This window comes from Lagopus leucura, unplaced genomic scaffold (assembly GCF_019238085.1).
Source record: "Lagopus leucura isolate 7727_CA_CO unplaced genomic scaffold, USGS_WTPT01 Super-Scaffold_100021, whole genome shotgun sequence".
Lineage (NCBI taxonomy): Eukaryota > Metazoa > Chordata > Aves > Galliformes > Phasianidae > Lagopus > Lagopus leucura.
Genome location: NW_024962274.1, coordinates 4,974,373 through 4,998,247, shown reverse-complemented (window position 1 = coordinate 4,998,247; position 23,875 = coordinate 4,974,373). Strand labels below are relative to the sequence as shown.

The following is a 23,875-nucleotide window of genomic DNA, read 5'->3' as shown; positions in this document are numbered from 1 at the left end:
GTCCCTTCAATCAATTTAGGCTTCTTTCATTTAGAAATGTTAATCATTTAAACACACATTTGTAAGATTATTTAGATACTTTTTTCATATTTGGTATCTATGTCCTATAAATTTTAAAGGACACTTAAGTTACTTTATTTCAGTCTTTTAACCTGTAGACAGGTGATCACAACCCCTTCATAGACTTACCTAGCACTGCAGAATCTCTAAATGGAGAAAAACAAACAAATAAACAAACAAACAAAAAACCAATACAAAACCCTGGATATTCTGTGAGCATGTGTATTCAGATTTTTGCTTATTTAGGCAACGCTGTTTTAATGTGCTAAATGGGGATCTAATTAAGTCTCCCATTCTCTGATGTCATTAGTGTAGCAACAGACCTATTCTCTAAAACACTTTGCCTCTTCCAGCTTTTGCTCATTAGTTAATTGCTTACATTAATAGTTCCTCCAGAAATGATAGAAGGAAAAAAAAATAGTGCTTGAAGTCTAGCTTATTGTTGGTATTTAAGTATAGCAGGCCAAGTAAATTAGATTTCTACACATTTCTCTCTTTCCTCTTACCTCCCACAAAACCAGCGCATTTTCTTGTTTCAAAGAAGCACGTTCTTATTCACTCCCAACTCTACTCCAAAAATCTAATTACAGATCATTTCGAATGATAGCAAAAGAAGAATACTTTTATAAACCCATTTTCCCTTTTTTTGCCATATATTGGTCTCAATTACTCGTTTTCAGATTATAAACTTAAAATTCTTTTTGCTAGTAAATGATTTCTTATCTTCCATTGATTATTCCTAAATATAGAATTTTAATGTTGATTTCAAACTATTGCAAGAATCATTTTGAGTTCTAATTTTGAGTTATAATTCTTACATTTCAAAGTGTTTTGTCTCCTCTCAGCATAGTATTGTACCTTAAAGAAGCATCCTCTGCTGCATCACCGAATTCATTAATGAAAACAATAAATATTATATGCAAAAGAACAAAGAACTGCAGAATCTTTAGCACACCCACACCACTTAAGAATTCAGTAGAACATTTTCACCTTGTTTTGCCAGACATCATCTAGTCATTTACTCAACATCACATCTGACTGATTTGTGAATGAGAATCTACAAACATACTTCAGAGTGGGCATGTTAATACTCAATAATGAAAAAAAGTTAATTTAAATTGCTCTCTAGGTACAATAAGATCCTATCTATGAATTATCTGTGAGTGGTCGTTGTCTAAAACACTCATATGCTTTGATGGATGACTTGAAAATTCTCGAGACAATGAATTTAAAACTTGAGTATTTGCCTTTATATACAACAGTAGCATATTTAATCTGTGAGAACTCTCATACATAAGTAAAGCAGTCTTTAAATACTACATCGCATTAAATGTGGCCTCCTTGGCTTTCTGAAATATCAGCAAATTTCAACGATCTCTAAGATTAATGCATCTCTGTTTTGTATTTGAAAAGAACAGGGAAAGTCAGAAAATAAATGCGACCATTATATAAAGTACTGGTATTAAACTGCCTTCATATTCTGAGTAGGAAAATTAATATCTTTCATAACTTATGGCCTAACAACTGTAAAGAAAATGAGAGGAATCTCACTTATGTCTCCCATCAAGTTTCCTTTAAAAATAACAATTCCAATTTTAATTATAGACTCCTTTCCCTGCTAATCCATCACACCACTCACGGATTAGTTCAGGGGTGAACAAGAAAGTATTGAAATATGTTAATTAAAAACACATTTATAAGTATGCTTTTATAACCAGTGCAAAAATGTATTATCTTGCAGTATTTATAAACTGTTTTTTTAATGCAAAATTCTCTGATTATGCGTGAAGCAAGAACTGTTCTTTCCAATAAACACCCTATTTTATCAATGACAACAGAATTGTAACTCACATGCTAGGTTCAGCTGTAACCATAGTAACTTCAAATAGAGAAGTGCTTCATGATTATCAATATGACCAAAGGTAAGGGAGTTTGTGTAGCTTAGAAATAGCTGTGCTTCAGCAAACCCTGTGAAGGCAAATCTCTCTTCTCAGCTTGAAATATCAAAAGAAGTGCTAATGATACATGAAATGTCTTTGGATTGGAAGGTCACTGCGCAGAATGTGTTAACAACAACAAACTGCCAAAGCTGTGCTTTCCAGTTATTTCTTTGTTGGTGAAGGCAGAAGTCAATTTTTTTGTTGATCTGTCAGCCTTCTGCAAAAATATCTATACTGAAGATCTTTAAATACTCACATATAGGATGCTTTATCTTTATTTCCTTCTTCCTTACAATTGCAGAACTTCTAACTGGTATATTTGCTTACTGTCCTGGTAGTAATATTCTTCATTTAACATGTAAGCATCTACCACCATTTTTACTAGTACAAATAAGAAATTCAATAAAAAAAAACTTCCCCCAAGTCAACTGATCTCTTTTAACAACTTTTGAGACTTAATTGCTATTCACAACCATGGGGAAATTAAAAACGTTTTTGAAATGAATTTATAATCCTGCCATTGTAAAAATTAAATTAAAAATCAGGCAGCATATCTGACAGGAATTTCTTATTTCATTCTAGTACTGTAATTCATTGTTTTACGTACTTTCATGACACCAACAACATTTTACCAGAAACTGCTCTCCATTAAAGCTACATATGATACATAAAATCATTAGACTGATTATTTTATAAGGACTAACACCTATCAGTCCCCAGGAGACCATGTTTTAATTGATCCTGGAGTTTCAGTGAGCTCTTTGTATGGTTTGAGATCAAAATTCACTATCAAATTCTACAACACAGTGAAATATTTTCTGCAATGTCTACCATTAAAGTAAGCAAAAATATTCATTCCAAATTCTATAAGACATGGGTCAGAAATTCACTGGTAAGATTACTTAAACAAGTAACAGCTTAGAATATTGTGAATAGATAACAGAAAATGACTGAGCATTCAGACAACTCTTGGACACACATACGGGCACTCTGTATAAGTGGAAGAATAATGAAAAGTAACATTAATAGCTGATACAGTTAATAGTTACTAGTTACAGAGTTTATTAGCTGGGAAAAGTAATTCTTGTTGCTACTTCTTCCTTGCAGTGAAAGAGTTTCTCTTTCTTTTTTTTTTTTTCTCTCATGACTATTCTAGATTATTCAGTGGTGATTTAATACTATTATAGTCAAAATCACTGTGTTTGTCTTACACATATCTCGTTATAAATCAACATTTTCATTTGGGGATCTAAATAGAGTTGGAATGGAAAATGGGGAAAAAAACTAAGCCAACTACACAACTCTATTCATAGTACAATCAAGAAATGTACTCAGTTGCTTTAAGCAACCTTCTATTCCAGAAGCAATTATTTGTCTTATGTTTAATTTGTGCTTTTAGTTTCTGTGTTCCTCTCTTGCTGTGAAGATGGGCTCCAATCATGGGCTGAATATTATTAAAATAGTTGGGTGGTTTTATAAGTGGCAGCATATTGGATGTTTCATTTAATTTGAGAATAACAATTTGAAGCAGCTTTTACAGCAGTCTTACAACAACAAATAAATTGTTTTACACGATATTTTTAAGCCATCAGAATGATAAATTACAAGCTGTCAAAGTCTTTTGTTAAATATTGAGGTTTCTTTTAATGAATGGAACAAATTTGTGGAACAGTGTTGCTTCTTATCGCTTCTTCTAATAACCATGAATTTGAAAGGTTTTTCATACATTTCTTAGAGAAGCTTGTCAGGAATAGTTAATACTAACACAGCACGCCATGTGCGTCATAAAATGCCTTTTGTTCTATTTCCTTTAACTACTGAACTGAAATTTTGCAAAAATCCAGTGTACCTTTCTATTCTCTTTAATTCATCTCTTTTACACAGTATTCACAGAATCACAGAAATGTAGTGAATCTACCAAAGTAGCTTTCCTAGAGTAGGTTGCACAGGAAATTTTCAGGTGGATTTTGAATATCTCCAGAGAAGGAGACTCCGCAACCTCTCTGGGGAGCCTGTTCCAGTGGTCTGCCACTCTCACAGTAAATAATTTTATCCTCATGTTCATATAAAATTTAATGTGCTCCAGTTCTCACTCATTGCCCCTTGTCCTGTTGCTGCACATGACTGAAAAAACATCTGCCCCATCCATTTGACTTTCACTCTTTACATATTTATAAGCATTGATAAGATTCCCTCCCACACTTCTTCAGGCTGAATAGTCTCAGGTCTCAGCCTTTCCTCATATGGCAGATGCTTCAGTCTCCTATCATTTTTGTAGCCCTCTGCTGGACTCTCTTCAGTAGTTCCCTGTCTGTCTTGAACTGAGGAGCCCTGAACTGGACACAGTATTGCAGATGCACTTGAATGCAGCCTCAGCAAATTTGCTGATGACCTACCAAGCTGAGTGGTGCAGTTGATGCATTAGAAGGAAGGGATGACATGCAGAGGGACCTCAACAACCTCAAATGGTGGGCCCAAGTGAAGCTAATGAAGTCCAACATAGCAAAGTGGAAGGTTTTGCAATTGGGTCAGAGTAATCCCAGATACGTATTGGTGGGAGTTGTGGATCCCAGATACATAAAAGGGTGGGAGAAGAACTCTTTGAGAGCAGCCCTGAGGAGAAGGACCTGGAGGTCCTGGTGGATGAAATACTGAACATGAACCAGCAGCATGCTGTTGCACCATGGAAGGGCAATGGTATCTTGGACTCAATCAGAAAAGGGGTGGCCAGCAGGGTCAGGGAGGTGATTGTACTTCTCTGCTCTGCCCTTGCAAGGCCCCATCTGGAGTACTGTGTCCAGGTGTGGGGCTCCCAGTACGAGAAAGATGTGGAGCTGTTGGACAGGGTACTCACCAGGGCAGAGCAAAGGAGGAAGATCACCTCCTTTGCTCTGCTGTCCACATTCTTATTAACTCACCCCAAGACACCATTGGCCTTGGCCATAAGGGCACATTGCTGGCATATGGCTAATCTGTTGTCCACCAAGAAGCCTAAGTCCTTTTCTGTATTGTACAGAAGATATCAGAACGTTATCTTTTCACCTCCTTTTTCACTGTGTTTCCAGAAATGCAAAAAGCAGTACTTTATTCTAGTGCCAGAGTACTGAGTATAAACTTATTCTGTGTAACTAAAACTTGCTAAGTCTATGAATAACTTTGAGGTCAGCTCTGCTTTAATTATTAAGGTGGATAGTAAGATCTCTAGAGTTCTCTTTGAATCTAAATGATTTTCTCATTTTAAAACTCCAAATTTCAGATTCAAATTTTGAATCTATTTCTCTCACACTTGGATGCTTACTGTAACTTTAGGCTTTAAATCTAACATCTGGAAGCTCATGTCAACATGTTGGCACCTATCTTCTCAGAATTGTATTTACCATGCAATACTGCATTCAAATTTTAAACTGATTCCTTATAAAAACATTTATACAGTGAGATCTGAAAGCTAGCTCCCTGTACCTTTAAACTGGGTTAGATCACACATTTTATAAATGATCTGGATGCAGGACTTGAATGCATACTAAGTCTGCAGATGATACTAAATTAGGAGGAGCTGTTGATTCACTTGGTGATTGAGAAGCCTTGTAGACAGATCTTGACAAATCTGGGCAATCACCAACTTTATAAAATTTAGCAACACCAAGTGCCAGATTCTGCATCTGAGATGGGGCATCCCTGGATGCTTGCACAGAGTGGAGGATGAGATTTTGGAGAGCAACTCCACAGAAAAGGATCTGGGGTTTTGATTGACAGCAAGTTGAATCTGAACCAGCACTATGCCCTGGAGTCCAAAGGGCCAGCTGCACTCTGGAGTGTGCCAGGCCCAGCAATAGACAGACAGGTGTCTTGAGAACTTGAGAAAAACGTTATTTCAGTCACTTCAGCAACTGCATTTATAAGGTTTGCGAACTTAACATAGGTAAACCAGTTACTAAAACAATTTGCACTAGGGATCTTTGGAGGCACTCTGTCTTATGATGATCAGAATATCAGATATTTATCGACTAGAGGAATCAAAATCAAGAAGAACTTACAGTTCAAACATTTTGATAGCATATACAGACATCATTTTCTTATTTACTCTTCTGTGTTTTGAAAATAAGTGTTACCTGGATCTGTGGCAGACATCAGCGATCCAAAAAATAAACAGTCAGTGAAGTGGAATTCCCATCCTTTTAACTGGCCAATGTGCACCATGGCCTTCACAAAACCATACATTATCAACCTGTCATAGGAAAGACAAGACAGTCGTGAAGACACAGTATATAACACTTCTGCTAGTTTCACAGCATTAAGCAGTTTCTTGTTCTCTTCAGCTTCCTTTAAATAACCGTACCATTTGAATAACAAACATAAACTACTGTCATAAAAATTCTATTTCCTATTAAACTATTCCAGCACCATATCAAGCTTTATAGACAGTTCAAGTGCAAAGACTTTTATGAATAATTGCCCTCTGCTGTTGGCAGAGGACAATACTTCAAGTTGTTTATTTTTCAGAAGGAAAGATAATGTAAGCCTAAAAAGACATTATCAAGACAGATTTGCCTAATGTTATAGAGCCTTTACACAAAGACAGTGATAATCAGCTGTGTGGTTTGTTCTAGCATTTTTAAGTTAATCATCTTCATTGCCATTAGCTTTTAATGTTGCATTCCACATTCCTGACGAGTTTTTAAATGAGGCAGACGTTTCACAGCTCACAGTGTTTCACAGTGAGGCAACAAAGTCACACTTCAAAATGCACTGCTAAATCTCCCATGGATTCACACAAAGTGTTATCAGTGGTTTGTATCATTCATTAATAATTTCAGAGATGTGCATTCTAAGAATAACATTGAAATATCTTTAAAAATAAATTTACTTATTGTTAAAAACTGTAGTATATATATATTTTTAAATGTATATTTCTGATCTAGTTAATATGTAACTCACTCCAAAAGTAATGGCTCCTATTTATTTTCATGGAAACTACAACTGCTACAAGGAGTGCAATAACACTGTTTGAGAGAGCAAATTTTCAGCTACAAAAACCTAAAAATAGGGAAACAGGTCATCATAGAATTCCCCAGTGGTCAGAAGTATTTTTGGACTGTTTGAGAAACTGCTGGAAAATCATTTAATAAGTTTGCCATAATACAATCTGCTTACTATTAGTGAATTTGATTTTACCTCATTGCACTTATCTATACTTATCAAAAGCTGAGCATGTAACATTATTAGTTTTTTACAGATTTACTTTTTAAATAAAAATGCTTTAGTTAATCTCCATTAGAAATCAGATCCTTTTCTCAACTTCATAGGGTAAAACTAAGAAAATATCCTCTTACATCACAGAAGTTACTCTGTATCTTGGAGTGCTCAAACCAAGGTCAAGCTCTAACCCTGTGCATTCCAGCTGATTTTTTACTCAGAATGGATTATTCAAAAATGCCAGCTTTGCTTTAACATTTTATTAGCTGATATTGTTCAGGTGCTGCAGTTTAGTGTAGACAAATTCAAACAATAAAGCAATTTATCTATGACAAAAGCTAACAACAAATCTCTTTAGAGAAAGAATTAATCCAGTGTGACTTTTCCACTACATTTTTAAAACTGGGATCTCATCTGGATATTTGAGCTTCCAACTACAGCAACATCAAACATCATAAAATGCTGCACGACATAACTGCTTTTAATGGAAATCCAAGGAGATAAGCATACACCAGTGACAAGCTTCAGCAAATCAAATTGCCTTAATAATCTTCAACAGTCTGTTTAGTATACATTTAAAATAGAAGCATTATTAAAGTATCAGTTATAAAGTTATAAATAAGGTGTTAGTGCTCTTGAATTTTCACCAGAATGTTTCTTTCCCACTGGATTACATTCCCAGTCCACACCACACTGTTTATGAAGAGTAGGCTGTTGACACAGATCAAGTTATCAAACAATATAAAACAATACTTCTGTTTTTCCAGTTTCTATCTGTCAAATAATCTTTGTTACTAATCTATAATGCTGACTTTGTATCAGAACTGAGATCTCCAGGGCTCCATAAAGAAAATAGAAGACCAGCTGCAACTAACATAGCATATTTCCAATATAGCTTTGAAAATCTTGCCTTTAAAATATACTTGCAACATAATTCATATGCTTCTTAGATCATGTTTTTAATCTACTTCAATCTTGTAGATTCTTTGGGAAAGTGGATGCCCCTTCAAGTATGAGATCTTTCTCTCTGTGAGCAGTACTTTTCTGATAATAAACATTATAAAGTAAATGCATATAAGTTTCTGGATTTTGCATTTTTACTGTGAAATATGCACCATTTAGAACTCTCTATTAGTCACTTGAGATATCATTCCTCTTTTTTCCCATAGCAAAGAAGCATGTATAGTTCCATGGAACAAAATAATAAGCAACAGATCTAAGAGACTTAGACACAAGACTCTTATGTTGAGAATAGGAAACCTCAGAGCTGCTGCCTAGAACCCTTATTTTCATCAGTAAAGCTCCTTAACTCCTTACCAGTCTTTGAGGGGTGAAGAAGGTTTTCCAGCGCTGTGTAATGAAGGTACTGCTTGTTCAGAGATCTTTTTGCATTCCTGATCTCGTGAATGAACTGTCTTGCCACAGAAGTCGTTAGAGAGTTGCCAGGCACAAAGGTCAATGGTGAATGAAAAAGGGATAACTCCACTTTGCAGTCCCCTTTTCCTCAGCTTTCTGATACATAAGGTGTGTGAGCCCCAGGTTCAAACTCCTGCTTCACCTGGTTAACCTTCATTTTCACTAGAAAGGGAGCCGAAGAGAGACTCCAGGTTCCTAGTGCCTAAAAGCTGCTTCACCTAGCTTAGCATTAGCCATTATTCATTAAATTAGACAGCTGGGAAGTGTATGAATATGTAAGTTTGATTTAGTAACAGATGACCTTGGTGCTCATCTTATGTAAGGGAAAATCTGAGCATGAGGCTACCACACATTGACGTCTAATTCTTTTCTCCACTGTTCTTTTAGCTTTGTTTAGGTAATTTGAAGATGTGGATTTTGCTAGGTGACAAAGTGTCTCAATCCATATATGTTTTGGATCCTATTAAAGGAACAATGTACAATCATTATTTAGCAGGGAATTTATTTTGGGTTGCCTTCCCCTCTTATCGTGAATAAATACACAAATTCATCAAATTCCTTGTATGACCTGATTAGAAAAATATTTTAGAAAAAAAAGGTCTGTAAGCTGAAAAGTAATGAATGGTCGCTGAAGACTTCTCAGACTCAGTGGTGGCTCACTGCTGCAAACAATACTTGTGGATAACTGATTTGGTCAATGATTTGGAATATAAAGAAATACAATAGAAGAAAAAAACTCAGCTGTACTGTGGGAGACCTGACACTTTCTGCACCCAACATAATATTATTTGAAAGCATGGAGAGTATCACATCAAGCCAGAACATGTATTTTTTGGCATTTAATAGAAAAGGGGAAAAACAGAAATGTGAATGAAACACAGGAGAATTTAGAATTTTCCAAATTATGCAAGACTGGCAATTACAAAGTGCCTCAGCTCTAAAATATGCTACACACAATGTTGTCATTGCACAGAAGAGGAAACACCACATAAATATTTGACTTGAAGTCAGAATCATTTTCTGGGAAACTGAGCTTTCATTACAAGTATTTCTGGTGTTTCTTGTTCTGGCGTTTCTTGTTTCTGAATAAACAAGTAGACCACATGAAATCTCGGTAGAACACAAAATAAACTTCAGACTTAAAAAAAAAAATCAAAGTAAATAACAGTTACTGAAGAACCAGAACAACAATTCTTGCAGTTCTAAGCATCTGGCCTGCATTAAAGCTTACCTGTGTGAATAAGGGGGAAAAATATGTTTGTTAGAGGTCCAGTTGATTGGGTTCTTTTGTTTGTTTGTTTTGCTTTGCTTTGTTTTTTAACTGCCAGAGTTCAGTTGCTACAAATCTTTTTTTGCTGTTCCTTCAAGAATGAAGTATGTAGAGAGCATTGGATGTCTGGGTAATCCTGGATGTTTACAGAGAGCTTATGAATACAGCTGCTCTCAAGGAAGTCTAGTCTGGGACTGGGACATTCTAGACCAGCTGCTGTTTAAATGTAGAGGAAGGAAAGAGCCCTCTCCTAAGGAGAAACTATTTAAATGCTCAGGAAAAGCTGCACATAACTATTTGTTTGCAAGATTTTCTTTTAGCAACAGCTGGTTTTAAGAAATCATGTGAAAAGAGATACTGAAATTGCTTTGGGGGTTTTGGGCAAGCTCTGAAAGTTCTGAATATTAAAACATCTGCCCAAAACACAGTTAGTAAATAAGAAATTATTTGTAGTTTTACAGTAAAAGCCAGCAGGGTGTGTTTTATGTAGAATTGAAGGAGGCTATAGGAAAGATTTAAAGCTGTCAGCAATTTTAACAGAAGCGTTGTGAATAGCCACAAATGGGGTCAGATTACATCAGGGAAGGCATGAGAAAAAGATACTGGAGTCATCAAGACAGGAAAGATGTGCGCCTGGCAAGAGTTTGGCTGTATGAGTGGACAAGAAAGGCTATATAAGAAGCATGTCAATAAGCAGCACACCTAATAACTAAACACTTAACAAAAGGTTTTACCATGCCTAAATGCAGCTGGCAAATAGCAGCAAGTTACCAGCACATCTGGATATGCAAAACCACTGGATATGGGGTCCAAAAACACTGTGGAGAGGGACAACATATGCATGAACAGCAAGCAAAGGAGAGAACAATGTGACAACAACAGGCAGAGATTGCCACTGACAGAAGAACCTTGTCACACCCCTAGTTTTATCCATTTTGATCTTCTAAGAGCAAATAAATTGTTTCCATCTTAAGTTTCTATCTTCATTTAGAAAGCACAAAAGCAATGGTTGCTACTTCAGGTGAAAACCTTCTGCAGAATCACTGTCAAACATCTGACGTTGTGGTAAAAGCAATTCACCCATACTAGTCTCAGGTACATACAGAACAGGCTGAAATAGCAGAATCACAAAGATCCAAATGAAGAAAGACAGGAAAAAGCAGGAGCAACTACCAAATATGGTCCCACGATGCAGCAGATGATTCATACAACATAAGCACACAAAGAAAATCAGTATTCTGCTTGCTCATATTTCCAGAGATGGACTCTGAGAAGCAGTGCTGTCACTGAACTTTGACCCAGCCTGCTATGCAAAAGTATAGGTTTGTTTTCTTTGCACAAGGTAGCTTAGGAACGTGTGAGGTGAGACAAATACAAGCTGAAATAAATCCCACAAATTGCTTGTAGTAAAAATGTGCCTGAATGCCACAGTGAGGAGAGAAAACCTGCACTGAGCCTTGATTTCTGATCAAATCCTCAGCTGCAGAAAGTGGCATCACAATGCCTGCCCCTCTGCATTACAGCAAACAAAGAAGTATGGCTATACATACAGACTGTTGGGTTGGTTTACAGAATGTTTCTTCTTTAATAAGAAACTGTATCTTCATATGCAAGCTACGGGGAAAACCTATTAGTTCCACAAGATTCTATTCTCAATTTAAAGCTGCAGGGAACATAATTAGAATGTAACAGAAGCCATTAAATGAAGGTGCACAATATACATGCCATATCCTCAATACAGATAGATCCATCTGCCTGATGATTTTATCAGCAGTTGTCTTTTTTTTTTTTCAGTTTTGTTATTTATTGCAGCATCCCTGCTGAATATCACTACTAGAAGTTTTTATTTTGTTAAAGGTTTTAAAAGCCTAATTCTAGATTTAAAATGTGTGTGCAGTTGTGCTATGTAGTACGACTGAGATTTGTAATTTAAATCTTTCTTGCCAAGTATGTTTTCTAATCTACAGAGAATTTTTCATCTCATATTTTATCTCCCCAAAGAACCTTACTTCTAGATATGATTAGCTTGTAGCTCGAAGCCAGTTGAACATAGCTACAGATCGTAATCGTGCAAGCGAAAGATGAATAAAAACCTGAGGAGTGGCATTTCTTTCTTTTCACAATGAATAGCAGTATGAATAACCCAATAATACAAAAAAAGAGAGCAAAGATTTTATTCCTGGTTGTGTATGAAGTAAGATAGTGATTGACTGATTGATATTGCAACTGCAATGAAAAGAGTCAGAATTTAAAATGTATTCAGTGACATATAAATAGTAGAGATGAAAAAGAAATATCCATTTCTTTAATCTGCTCATTCTATTTCTTCCTATAGCTTTTTCTGTACAGCGGAATTTTTCTCACCATTGTTTTGGCAACAGTGATTCACTGTTTCAAAATGCATTATGCACCAACATATTCTTCCTTTTGTCATCTTCTAAATCAGTTTTGTCACTAGAAAAGTTATTACATGACCTTTTCTTCAATAAATCATCTGCTAACTAATCAAGGCAAGAGAAAACCTCAGTGAAGCATCTCACGTAGCTGTAAACCAACAGTAAATTTACCTTGAAGTATTCTGTATAAATCTCACAGGTAGGATTGGAAAAACAGAAGAGAAATGGGCTTTACAAATCCTCTGCATACCTAGTTACCTGAAGCACAGTGATGGCTCCGCCGATGAGCATCATTACTATTTAGTATCTATAGACCTGAGAGAAACTGTTCGAATGAGCACAGCTGTGCTCCTGACTAGGCTTTAGGTGGTGTCAGAAGAGCTTTTGCTTAGCGATATCTAACATGCAAGTCTTCCAATAGTCACTGATCATCCCCTATTTTCTCCTTAAATCAGAAGTTTTATAGGGAGGCCTAGTGGAGAGAAATGCACACCTCGGAGATAGGATTTAGATGGTGGGAGTAAGAAGGGTTGTATTGCAGTAATATTTATCTTAGGTTTTAACACCTCTTTATTGGTACAGGACCAAAGAGAGAGACTGTCCTTTCTTATGCTAGTACTGGGAGAGATCAACTGAAGCACATGCACACATGTCCAATCACAGGCTGCAGCAAGGGGCACACATGCAAGAGGAGAGCTGCATGTATCAGCAGCCTCCCTGGTAGCTAACTTAAAGGTGACAGTGGGTGCATGTGCACACACTGCTGATGTGTCCCCAGTCACAGGCTATGCCTTTGGAAGCTGAAATGAAGCCAGAGCTTACCTGGAATTTAGAAAAGGCCCAACCGAATTAGTGTTTGATGCTTTAGCCTGGCCTGAATGAGAGTGCAGAATGCCTGAAGGGTCAAAAAGCCTGAATGCGAGCCTTAGCTTACAACGCTCTCCTATAGAGTCTTTCTCAAGAAAGTTAAGAATTGCTACAATTCAATGTTTTCATTTGTCTTCTGTAATATGGACCACAGAAAATGTCTGTTGTAATACAAAGATGTGTTTAATTTAAAGATGCAATTGCAGATTTTGCAGATAATACTAACAAGGTAGCAAAAGTAAGTCAAGATGAATGACACACACCTCATTTTGACATTACTAAATTGTCCACAAACATATTTTACCAGGCTAAATCAGTCTACTTACAAATGTTCAATTATGTCACAGTCTGTCAGTTAATCTAGCTGAGAATTAACTAGAAAAATGGAACAACCTTTATATTTTTCTTACAAAATCATTTATTAAATTTTTTAAAGTAGTTTCTTAAATCATGATATCTCCAGGATGAATATTTTTTGCTTTGCTTTACCATGTGCTGCTTGTATTTTAACTTCATGATCTACTAACTCATTCTTTGCAGTGATTTCCAAGTGAGATGTTTGCCTTGGTGAGCTGAAAAGTCAGTTGAGGTCACTGAATGTAGCTGGAAACTGTCTATAAACAGGTTTCCAATTTGCTCTTTTGTTTGTTTAAAAGCTCCCCACAAAGTTCACTCTTTTCCAGATTGGATTGCAAATAGTCCTTTCTTTACTACAGTTACACAGTGTTTTGCATTAAAGTCATACCAGCCAATCCACCACAGTTTACAACTGCACAATATTATTTAATGCTTTTTAAATATTCTTTTAATGAGTATAGCACAACTCCAGGATCCCTCTGCTCCTGAGCTCCATTTAAATCAGAGCCATTAAACCTGAATGTCTTTGCAATGAAAAAGCTGCGCTCGTCTTTGAGTGATGGCTACAATCTCATAATTACTTGGGTAAATGAGCCGTGAAACACTGTCAGCTGTACTGCATCCAATATATACTACTGCTGAATATTTTATTGCACCACAAAGATTTAAACATTACATCAAGATTTACTTAACTCAATGTTATTTATTAAGAAAGCTTATAATACATACTGGATAACTGAGAACATCACATGCATATTTTGAGAGAGGTATTATCGTGAAAGTAAGAATAAAAACAAATGTAAATGAGAGGTAAGATTTTCCAGAAACCATATTGGTAAATGATTTTAGAAAACCATAATGAGCTGTTATAAAAATGCTGATTAAATTTTGAGAAAAATATTAACAACACTAAGAGAAGGACTGACAAAATCCAGTTTGCAGAAGAGATAATAAAGGCATATTGATAGGGTATTTCCTATACGAATTGAAAACATCATAATTTAATGATGACTACAGAGCAAATAACACATAATGAACAGAAAGTAAGAGTGTTAGGTAAATGAGATTCACTACTGATTTGTCTAATTCATTTGGACAGCAGTGATTTAGTTCACCAATTAGTTATTTCAGTATCATTATTATAGCAGCCATAGAATGAAAATCTCTCTCTACACCAGAAGATATTGACAGCATAAAGAATATAGCTTGGTCAAAACATTCAAGAGATTTCCTAAGTTCAAGAAAACCTCTTATAGACAATCAGAAAAATACTTTCTTTAAAAGAAGTTTCTTTCTGATCCACAGATGAGTGGGTGCTTTGTATTCTGAAATGTGAAGACCTCTAATCCCATTTCATTATCAATATAAATGTCTCATTTTATTAAAGACTCTGCTAAATCCATGGCTTTAGCAATGTCTGATAGCAGTAAGTATCACAGATTAGCTATGGACTAAGAACAAAACTTTGTATCTGTTTTCTTCACCTTTGATCAGCTCCAAATGTCCTATCATTATTATACTGACAGAGGAATTAAATAAGGATCATTTTGCCTTTTCTTTTTTACTTCAAAAACATTCCTTCTGTCAAAAAACTTTTAATTGAGATTTCTTCAGAACTCCACGTAACAGCAAAATCCTACTTTCAGAAATACGTTTCAAGACAACTAAGAATGTCAGCAGAAAGATCTGATGAGGGAAAGTCTTCAAAACTGATGGAGCTCAATGATTCCATAATTAAAAGGAATTAAAAAAAACAATTCAGCAGAAATTCTGAGGAAAGTATTTAAAGTCAAGAGGTTGAGAATCAACGTTTTTCACTTACTCTCCAAGTACTGAAACATTGCTAAAATGCTATCAGTCTGTGCAGAAGACAGACATGTTCCTGTTTACTACTCGCTCTGAACTGATTCATGAGTAAATTAGCTGCTATCCTAAAAATTCAGACCGCAAATCAACAGGAATTCTGAAACAGCCATATTTTTGGCCCACTTTTGAAGAATACTACATTTAAAATACAAAAATATTTTGATTTAGTATTTCAGCATACAATGATCTTGTGTTTGCAAGGACCAGTTACAATAGGTTCTCACTGGACCACCTCATATTCCCTTTAAATGCATTTGTATTGCCATCAAAGATAATTAATGATCATTTCCTGATTTCAGTATAATGTAAATTACATTAGAGAGTAACCTGTTGTAGAACAGGACATTAAACGAACAAAGAAATATGTTTGAAACTGTTTTAGCATTTTTATTAGACTAGCACAGTCAAATAGCAATAAAAGTGCTGAAGTACAAGAAAAGAACTCATGTGTAGATTATGCGCAGATTGTTGGGTATTCTAGATGAACACTTCATTTACAGTGCAGTTTTCAAATGTAAAATACACTTTTAGATAAAACAAATGGATGCTTTTAGCACAGACAGGAACCTTGCTAAGTTTTGAGAGTTTTCAGGTATTTATCTACCTGTGCTTGGTTCAGTGTCTCATACAAAAAGGAAGGGACATATGAATATCATCTTTGACTTTCATGTTTCCAAGTTAGGGTTATTTCTTTTATAATTGAAACCCAACATTAAATATCTAAAAGTCTGACAAGCTCTGTTAAGTGTGCAGACACAAAAAGAAACCCATCCGTCCAGACAGGATTTACTTTTCAAACCAAATGAAAAACTGAAACTGTAGAGAGGCAAGAAAAGACTTTGTTTGGGTAATAGATGTTTGCTCATGTTTGCACTTCATTTAGGCTACATTCTGCTCCTGTTCCAAGACATTCACATTTTAAATTGGTACTTGATGTGATGCTGACTTCTCTATGGCTATTTCATGCTCTCAATGTGCTCTGTACCAACACTTTTCCACATATGAATCAAACCCCTTCTGTCTGGATTAGGTGATAAGAGATACAGATCAAATTCAAAATTAGCAGAAGTTTATGGCCAAAGATTCCTCCCTCCCTCCCTCCCTCCCTCCCTCCCTCCATCCCTCCATCCCTCCCTTCCTTCCTTCCTTCCTTCCTTCCTTCCTTTTTCTTTTCCAATTCTGTTCCTGTGCCACTGGGAGGGGAGAAGTGAGCTAAAGGCTGTGCTGAGTTCAGCTGCTTGCCCAGTTTAACCACATTAAGCTTGCCATGGAAGAGCTCATTGTGCATTCACAAGTAGATTGTGATTATTTCTAGTGAAACTCAATGCTTTGCAGATGCTGGACTTGTCCAGCCATAGCTTAGGGACTGCCAGGAAATGTGGTTAGTTATTGCTAGTAAATGTCAGTGGGTGGAAATTATTGCCTATTCATTTTGGTTTGTAGAATATAAACCTGTAAGATCCTGTAGGATACATGAATGAACCTTTACAATAAATCTACTTCACTCCCTCTCCAGTTTCTCATTTTCTTTCCCGTGAAGGCAGAATAAACTTGTAAATAATTGTGCTTTATTTTACTAGTACTGAAATCAGAATAAGAAGACTTAAACAGGCACAACAGTCAGCTGTACAAAAGACAGTTTTCCAACAGAATATCTGAGCAGTTTATCGAAGCAATATCTTTAGGACAAACTGACTGGATGCGTCTCATGAGGGACACACTACTTCCACTGTAGGGTATTCATAATGATTGTGAGTCTTGTTTAACTAACAAATAAACTTCACCATTCTACAGGATGAGGTTTGACAGTCTTTAAAATCTATAGCAACTCCTGTAGCTTTTAGTAGAAATGATTAAGTAGAAAATTGCCTTAAATGTTTCCTGGGTGAGGCAAATGAATGATAATTAAACTGATTAAATGGAAATGCTGTTGTGAGATATTGGCTGCTTTCACATAGAAAATGCACTTTGTAAATATATGAAGAATAAATGGGTCTGATGAGAAAAGTTTGAGTTATTTGTATAAAATATTTTGACTTTGGGACAGCTCTAACACAGCCACAGTGGATTACATTGGAAGTAGTACCTTAATGTAAAACCATCACACCAGGAGACAGAATTTTTGCGTAACCCACATGAAATATCAAGTTAGATGAGATTAGTGAGATGAATATGGCAAGCATATGGCATTCACTGAAAATAACACCAAAAATCAGATGTGTATCCCTTTTTCACTTGCTGAGACTGAATGTCACTAGAAGCCGATTCCTGTCCATGTAAATGCAAAGTAACTTCATGAATAACATGGGATTTTTACTGCTATTCACTAGGCATGACTGTGTCCCAGACTCCTCTCTCAACATGATTTTTAAATATTTTACTGATTTTTGAGTACTTAGAGAGCTGAGAGTCTCCCTTTCTCCTCTAGGTAAGAACAATTCCATAAGATGAATCATAAACATTTTGCATATCAGCAAACCAAACCCCTGTGATACAATTATTTACAAGACACAGCGCTTACAAAAAAATTAATGAAGAGTAAAACAGATGAAAGTGAACTCTACTTCCCCTGTGAGAGCAAGCTGCTTACTTCATTGGGAATTACACTATTTTTTTCCCCATTAAGTCTATAACTGATGGGCTGCATGACGTTTTCCCTTTATCTGGCATATTAGGGCTCCTGCAGTAGGACTAAGGGCTATAAAGGAGCAAGCAGAGCTGTGACTCAGGTATAATGAATGATCTGTCCTCACCTGTACAATGCCCATCGCTCACATGAGCAGTTTGACAGTGTGCCAATTCTGTACAGCTCTGGCCACCTCATTTTCACACAGTTACCTTAAACTTAGCCAAGTTAAAGCACTTATGTTCTGGATGACAAGAAAAAGGATATCAGATACAAAAACTGTATGCTAAACTTCAACTGACCTTAAGCTTCCAGATTTGTGAAGAAAGCATAATGCTACCAACTAGGAGAAGACTAAGTGCAACTTACTCAGATTCAGGTTAAATTAATAACTGCTCCTCACTGACACTGTGCTGCTGCGTTTGCATCAGAACACAGCAGACACTCCACAGTGCTTACGGAGTGCTTACCATTCCTATAGTACCGTGTGGAGCAGGGAATGAGAAACAAAGCCTGCCATCAAAACTGCAGGAGAAGGCTGGGTGAGAAATATACAATGTAATTATTATGGCTTAGGCTGATAAGGACACTGGGGCAAATGCCACTATTCCTGCAAAAGTGTGCCAAGGGATTTGTATAATGCATTATTCAGGACATCAAGCAGCTTTACAGTTCTTCTAGAAGCACAGATAGCTTTGCAGGCTATGCTATGCAGTATTCTATTAAAGGTGAAAGGAGTAGTTACTGAAGCACTAACATTGCTGCATGAAATACAGTTTCATACACATCTGCTCCAAAAATTCACACCACAGCCACTGATGTGGGCCAGGACATGGGTGGAGTAAGGCATCTATGTGGTAATGCACTGCAATCAGACTTGACAACAGGCAGGAAAATATTTTTCCAGCAATAGGACTGATTAGACATTCACAGCTAGAACTGCAGAGCTGTAGAAATGCAAATAGATTTGTTCCCCATAATGGCAGCAATTACAGCTTTGCTTCATCCTATAGATGGATCAAAGAGAAAAGAACTGACATTTCTGCACACTAGGATTGTTCTTTCATTATTTCTATGCTCCCAGGTTTTATATATACTGGACAAAGCACCCATGAATATACTGCAGTGTAGCCTTTTAGGGAGGGAATAATGAGCTATAATATATGGTCTAATAGCTCTTTTCTTGCTCTAATTTCTCTGCCTCCATGTTCATTTTATGACTTTAGAGATCAGAGAAAAAAGATTACATTCCTAAATGAGCCAGACTGAACATTCCCTTCTTGGGAGGACACTGATATTACATCACTGAGCATTGCCTACTAAAAACTATGGTAACTTTTGTTCTTGATATTGTTATACAGCAGCTGTAGTCAATTCTTTTTTATGCACTAAGACCATTTTACAGAGCATCTGTTTAGATTTCATTGTAAACTGTAAGTTGCAGAAATCCTTTTTTTTTTTTGTCTTGTAAATCTCACATGGACAATGGATTTCTCAGAATGCTTGCCAGTAGCAGCGTTTTCCATAGGCTGAGCAACAGTGCATAAAATACTGCTCCTATCATACTGGAGAACTCTTTCCTAAAGCAGACAGGACCTCTGGACTTCTCCAGACAGGCAGATTTTTTGAAACTATTCAGAAAAGTGGGAAGTACTTCAGAAATAAAGAAACATAAGCTGTTGTAGATTGCCTGGTGGCATAGTTCCACGTCATTAAGTTAGCAAGTAATTTTGGAATTTATAGACAAAACTTTATAAAGTACCCTTAAGATCTCTGCTTCCTACAGTCCTTTCTATGCTCACTTAAGTATTGGTTTTGTTGTTGTTATTTTATTTATTTTTATTTTTAATGACACTTCAGTGTTTTCTGCCCTCTTTTTTCTTTTTCATGATGATTTCTTCTGTAGTAAAACCACTGGTTTATGTTTTGGAACACTGAAAGGGTTAGAGACTGTACAAAACTACTTTCACTTGTCAGACACCGACTGAAGCTAACAGAAATTTGTGCTGTACGTGGAAATAATGATGATAATGTTTTGTTTTGTTTTGTTTTTCCCATTAAATGAGTATACAGTAAAAACCAAGCAGAATATGAAAGGCAAGACAGAAGAGCACAGCAGAACTGTCTGCAGTTAAGTACTGATGATAAGAGTTTGGAGAATAAATCTTGATCCTCTATGATGAAGAAGCCTCAAGACTGGAAATGAATGTTAAATACCACCCAGCCTCATGAAGCCTCATCAGGGCACATCCAGGGCAGCATCAGCAGCTCTGGCCACTTTCCAGAGTCTGCGTATGAACTGCACTTTGCCACCCCCTGCTGTCCAAACCCTAACCAAGCAGTAGTCATTTTGTCCAGTTAAAACCCTGCTCAAAGCAAACGATGTTTCCTGGGCACGGAAATAAAACAGTGGGTATATCTGTCTTGCAGCGTCATTTTGCTTCACAAAACCTTACACGTGCTTGGCTCTGGGATGTTCCCAGCTCCCAGTACAAACCCAGAAAAGGAGTTGTAAGTATAACTTCAGTACGTTTTGTTTGCCACTTCTCTGGAAAATTTTCACCTGACTGCATTTGGGATGGGACTCAGCCTCAAAAGGATGGGCAGGATTCTGCATAGAAGCCTCTGGCCCACTGTTGCTATCATACAACACCTGGCTTTGACTTAGCCTAAGGAGTCCCTATGGGATGGATTTTTCCCAACTTTTCCGGCTCTTCCTCACCTTCTTGCAACTCTAGCATAAAGAATAGCCTTGTTTGTTCTAGAATTTGTACCTGCTTCTGCTGATTGACAATGTTTTCAAACTCAAAGTAATTTTAGTGAGTGTTAGAACTTCCAAAGGATAAAAATACATACCCAAAAGCTTCATTTATATTCACTGAAATTTGAATCTATTTGGTGGCATAGAAAGCTGAGCTGTCTGCAACACCTTAGCAGAAGAAAAAACACAGATGAAAGGAGAAATCATGGCACTAAGGATTTTACATTTCCTCTGCACTTTGATGTTCAGCTTTCACTCCACTCCTCACCCGAAGCAAGCTAACACCATGGTGTGTGACTACATGCTTCTAAGTGGTAGAATCTGCCTCCAGGCACCCTTTATAGTCTTCCTTGCTACACTTGAAAAATCGTTGGCCTCCCCAGCATCTGTTTGAGTGACAACAACTAATGCTAAAGAAAGAGAAAGGGCATCCTAAAGGCAATTTTGTCAACTAAAAATCATACATGAGGCTTTTTATATTGTCTGTGAAGAGAAAATTAAAAATAAGTCATAAAAATATAATGATCGAAGAGATCAAAGAAGGAAGAAAAAGAGGGGAAAGTAACTCTGACACACTTTAAAGGCAGAAACCCCTGCAGAAAAGGAGGTATGAAGGCACAAATGTATCTGCATGGCATCCTGGCACCACACTGTTAAAACTTCCCTTAAGACGGCAGCTTATATAGCACTGCTACAGAAAAAAAAAAGACAGCATTCCTGCATGGATATTGGCTGAATAACATGGCAGTGTTTCTATGTTTAAAAAAAAAAGCAGCAAAAGATAAAAAATAAATCCTGAAATAAGATCTTCATTAAATGACATAGGTTTGGTTTTGGTTTTTTTTTTTTTTTTTTTTTTTTTGGATTGTGCAGCTTTTAGTTTACATTTGGATCACGCTTTTGAATAGATTGCAATTGAATAGAATATGAGGTTTCTGAATAATAAAAATATCCCATGGTGTAGCACATTAATTAAAATACCAAAGATAAAGAGGTTTATCAATAAAACCAGGCTCGATAGCACAAGGTGTGGCAAAACTCTGAAAAATGTGACTTTGCTTTCCGTCCTCTGTCCCAGCTGTTACCGTGGGTTTTTGTCCTTGAGCACAGTGGGGTTAGTATCTAGAAGCTGCTGTTGAAAAGAAACATATAGGCAGAGTTTGAATAATTATTTCTTTTAAAGCCGGAGTCACCCAGGGCCAGGACCTACTAATGAGAGGAAGAATACAGAGGAGAAAAAGTTTTGAACGCTATGGCTGGAGACTCCTTGTTTATCGTTCATGAGAAGCTAACCTCATGGTGTGCGTTTGTTTCTCCTCAGCAGACGAGGTCTCACCAAGGCTCTTTAACCAGGGGGGACATCACTTGAGAAGTTTTGTGGGAATGTTTGTCCTGCACAAGGGAACGAGCGTGACTATTTTGAAGGAATAAAATCTCAGGTAACCAACTGTCAGTTGTCTTATGTATTTATGATTATGGATTACATGTCAGGTCAACATGTCATTAATAGATTATTCTTTCATTAAAACCAAAATTATTTACAACATCCTTGTTGTGTGTGTGGATGTCATACATAAATACTATATAAGAATCCCATCCACATTACTGAAAATACAAGTTGATAAAGTTTTTGGGAAGCAGGTAGAAGTTACTTTTTGCATCTCAATACACTGAGAAAAAAAATGACAAAACGTGCTTGCAATTATGATCAGATAATTTTTGGCAGGCTTAACTACTACCTTCTCCTTCCCATTTATTTCTGAGTTGTTCATTTGTGAATGCACCAGTTTGACAGCCCCAAAGACAGGGAGCAGCTGTTTGGCTATAAAGGAAATATATTTACAACATTCACTTCCACAAACTGCTCCCGAAAGAGTGCTTCAGTCACACACTTGAGGGCTAACAAGAGGATCAGTAATGTAAAACCCCCAGCATCTTGCCAAGAGTACTAATGAAGCTGCAATTTACCAGTGAATGGTTGGAATTGTATCAGGTTTTGCAGTCTATTTCTTCCACTAGAAGTGCAAGGAGACAACTAGTTCAGGCTTCTGAGTCACTTCCAAGCCCACAAGCGTTACTGTAACTAATGTAGTTTTGTTGGTGATGTGCTCAGATTGTTGTTTCACAATTCTGGTAACTACTTTGAAATACTTTGTAAACTAAGCAAAGTAATTTGAAAACGAGGCTGATTGTCAGCATTCTGACATTAGCCATCATAGCCAGTAATTTTAGCTAATAAACTCCCCAGTTTACTAAAAACTGTTCACCAGAATTGTTTAATTTACGGTATTATTTGGAGTCCTTGGATCGATGTTTGAAGCAACGTGTAAAGCTGACATGTATTTGATGATTCTTTGCCTTCCCTCACAAGCAGCACTCCAAGCTGTGGGAGCAGTGAGTGGCCCAGCCTATGCAGGCTGGGCTATGCAGGCTGAGGCAGCTGACCTGTCCCAGCACGAACACGGAGCTGCTAATGGCTCTTCCTGAGCCTGCATCCAGCACACGGGGCCCACAGTGTGGGCAGCTGCCCCCACCTCTAGCATAGCGATGAGCTCCAAAGAAAAATCTTTTTCTTCGATTGCTTGTCTGAGGCTCAGCGAAATGTCTTTGTCCTTCCTTTGTTTTTAAACTGCCGAAAGTCAACTCAAAATGAGCTTGACGTCTCTCCAGCCTCGACGCTCAGCTGAGTCCTGCTTCTCTCGGCTGCCCGGGCAGTTGCCGTGCACGGAGAGACGCCGGCTGGGAGCTAACGAATGCCGCTTCCCCACCGCCTCCTTTCGCACAGAACCGAGCGGCAGGAGCGGAGGGAAGGGGGCCAGAGCTCTGCGCTAAAGCTCTGCTCTCCGGGGAGCAGCGGTTCCAGCTCGGCTCCCGGGCCCGGGGCGCGAGCGAAGCGCGGCCGCCCCCTGCTGCCCGCAGCGCGCCATGCCGGCCGAGGATCGCCTGCAGCAGCTCGGCACGCGAAAGCTTGCCTTGTGCGACATTGCTCTCGCTGCACTGCTGAATGCTAACGTGAAATACTTCCATCTGCTGTTTCTCTCATTTTCTCTCACTGTGATTTTGACAGCAGTTGTGCGTTGTTTTTTTTTTTTTTTTTTAATTTTTCTTTGATGTCAACTGGAA

The 23,875-nt window shown here is 37.2% G+C and overlaps 1 protein-coding gene across 5 annotated transcripts in view; it reads right to left on the bottom strand.

Moving 5' to 3' along the window:
- SLC9A9 (solute carrier family 9 member A9) overlaps positions 1-23,875 on the bottom strand; it is a 172,199-nt gene that overhangs the window by 130,159 nt on the left and 18,165 nt on the right. For all 5 annotated transcript variants that reach the window (XM_042878387.1, XM_042878391.1, XM_042878388.1 and 2 more), the window contains exon 5: positions 6,110-6,225. In XM_042878387.1, the coding sequence (XP_042734321.1) occupies positions 6,110-6,225 (116 nt within the window). The remainder of the gene's footprint in view (positions 1-6,109; positions 6,226-23,875) is intronic.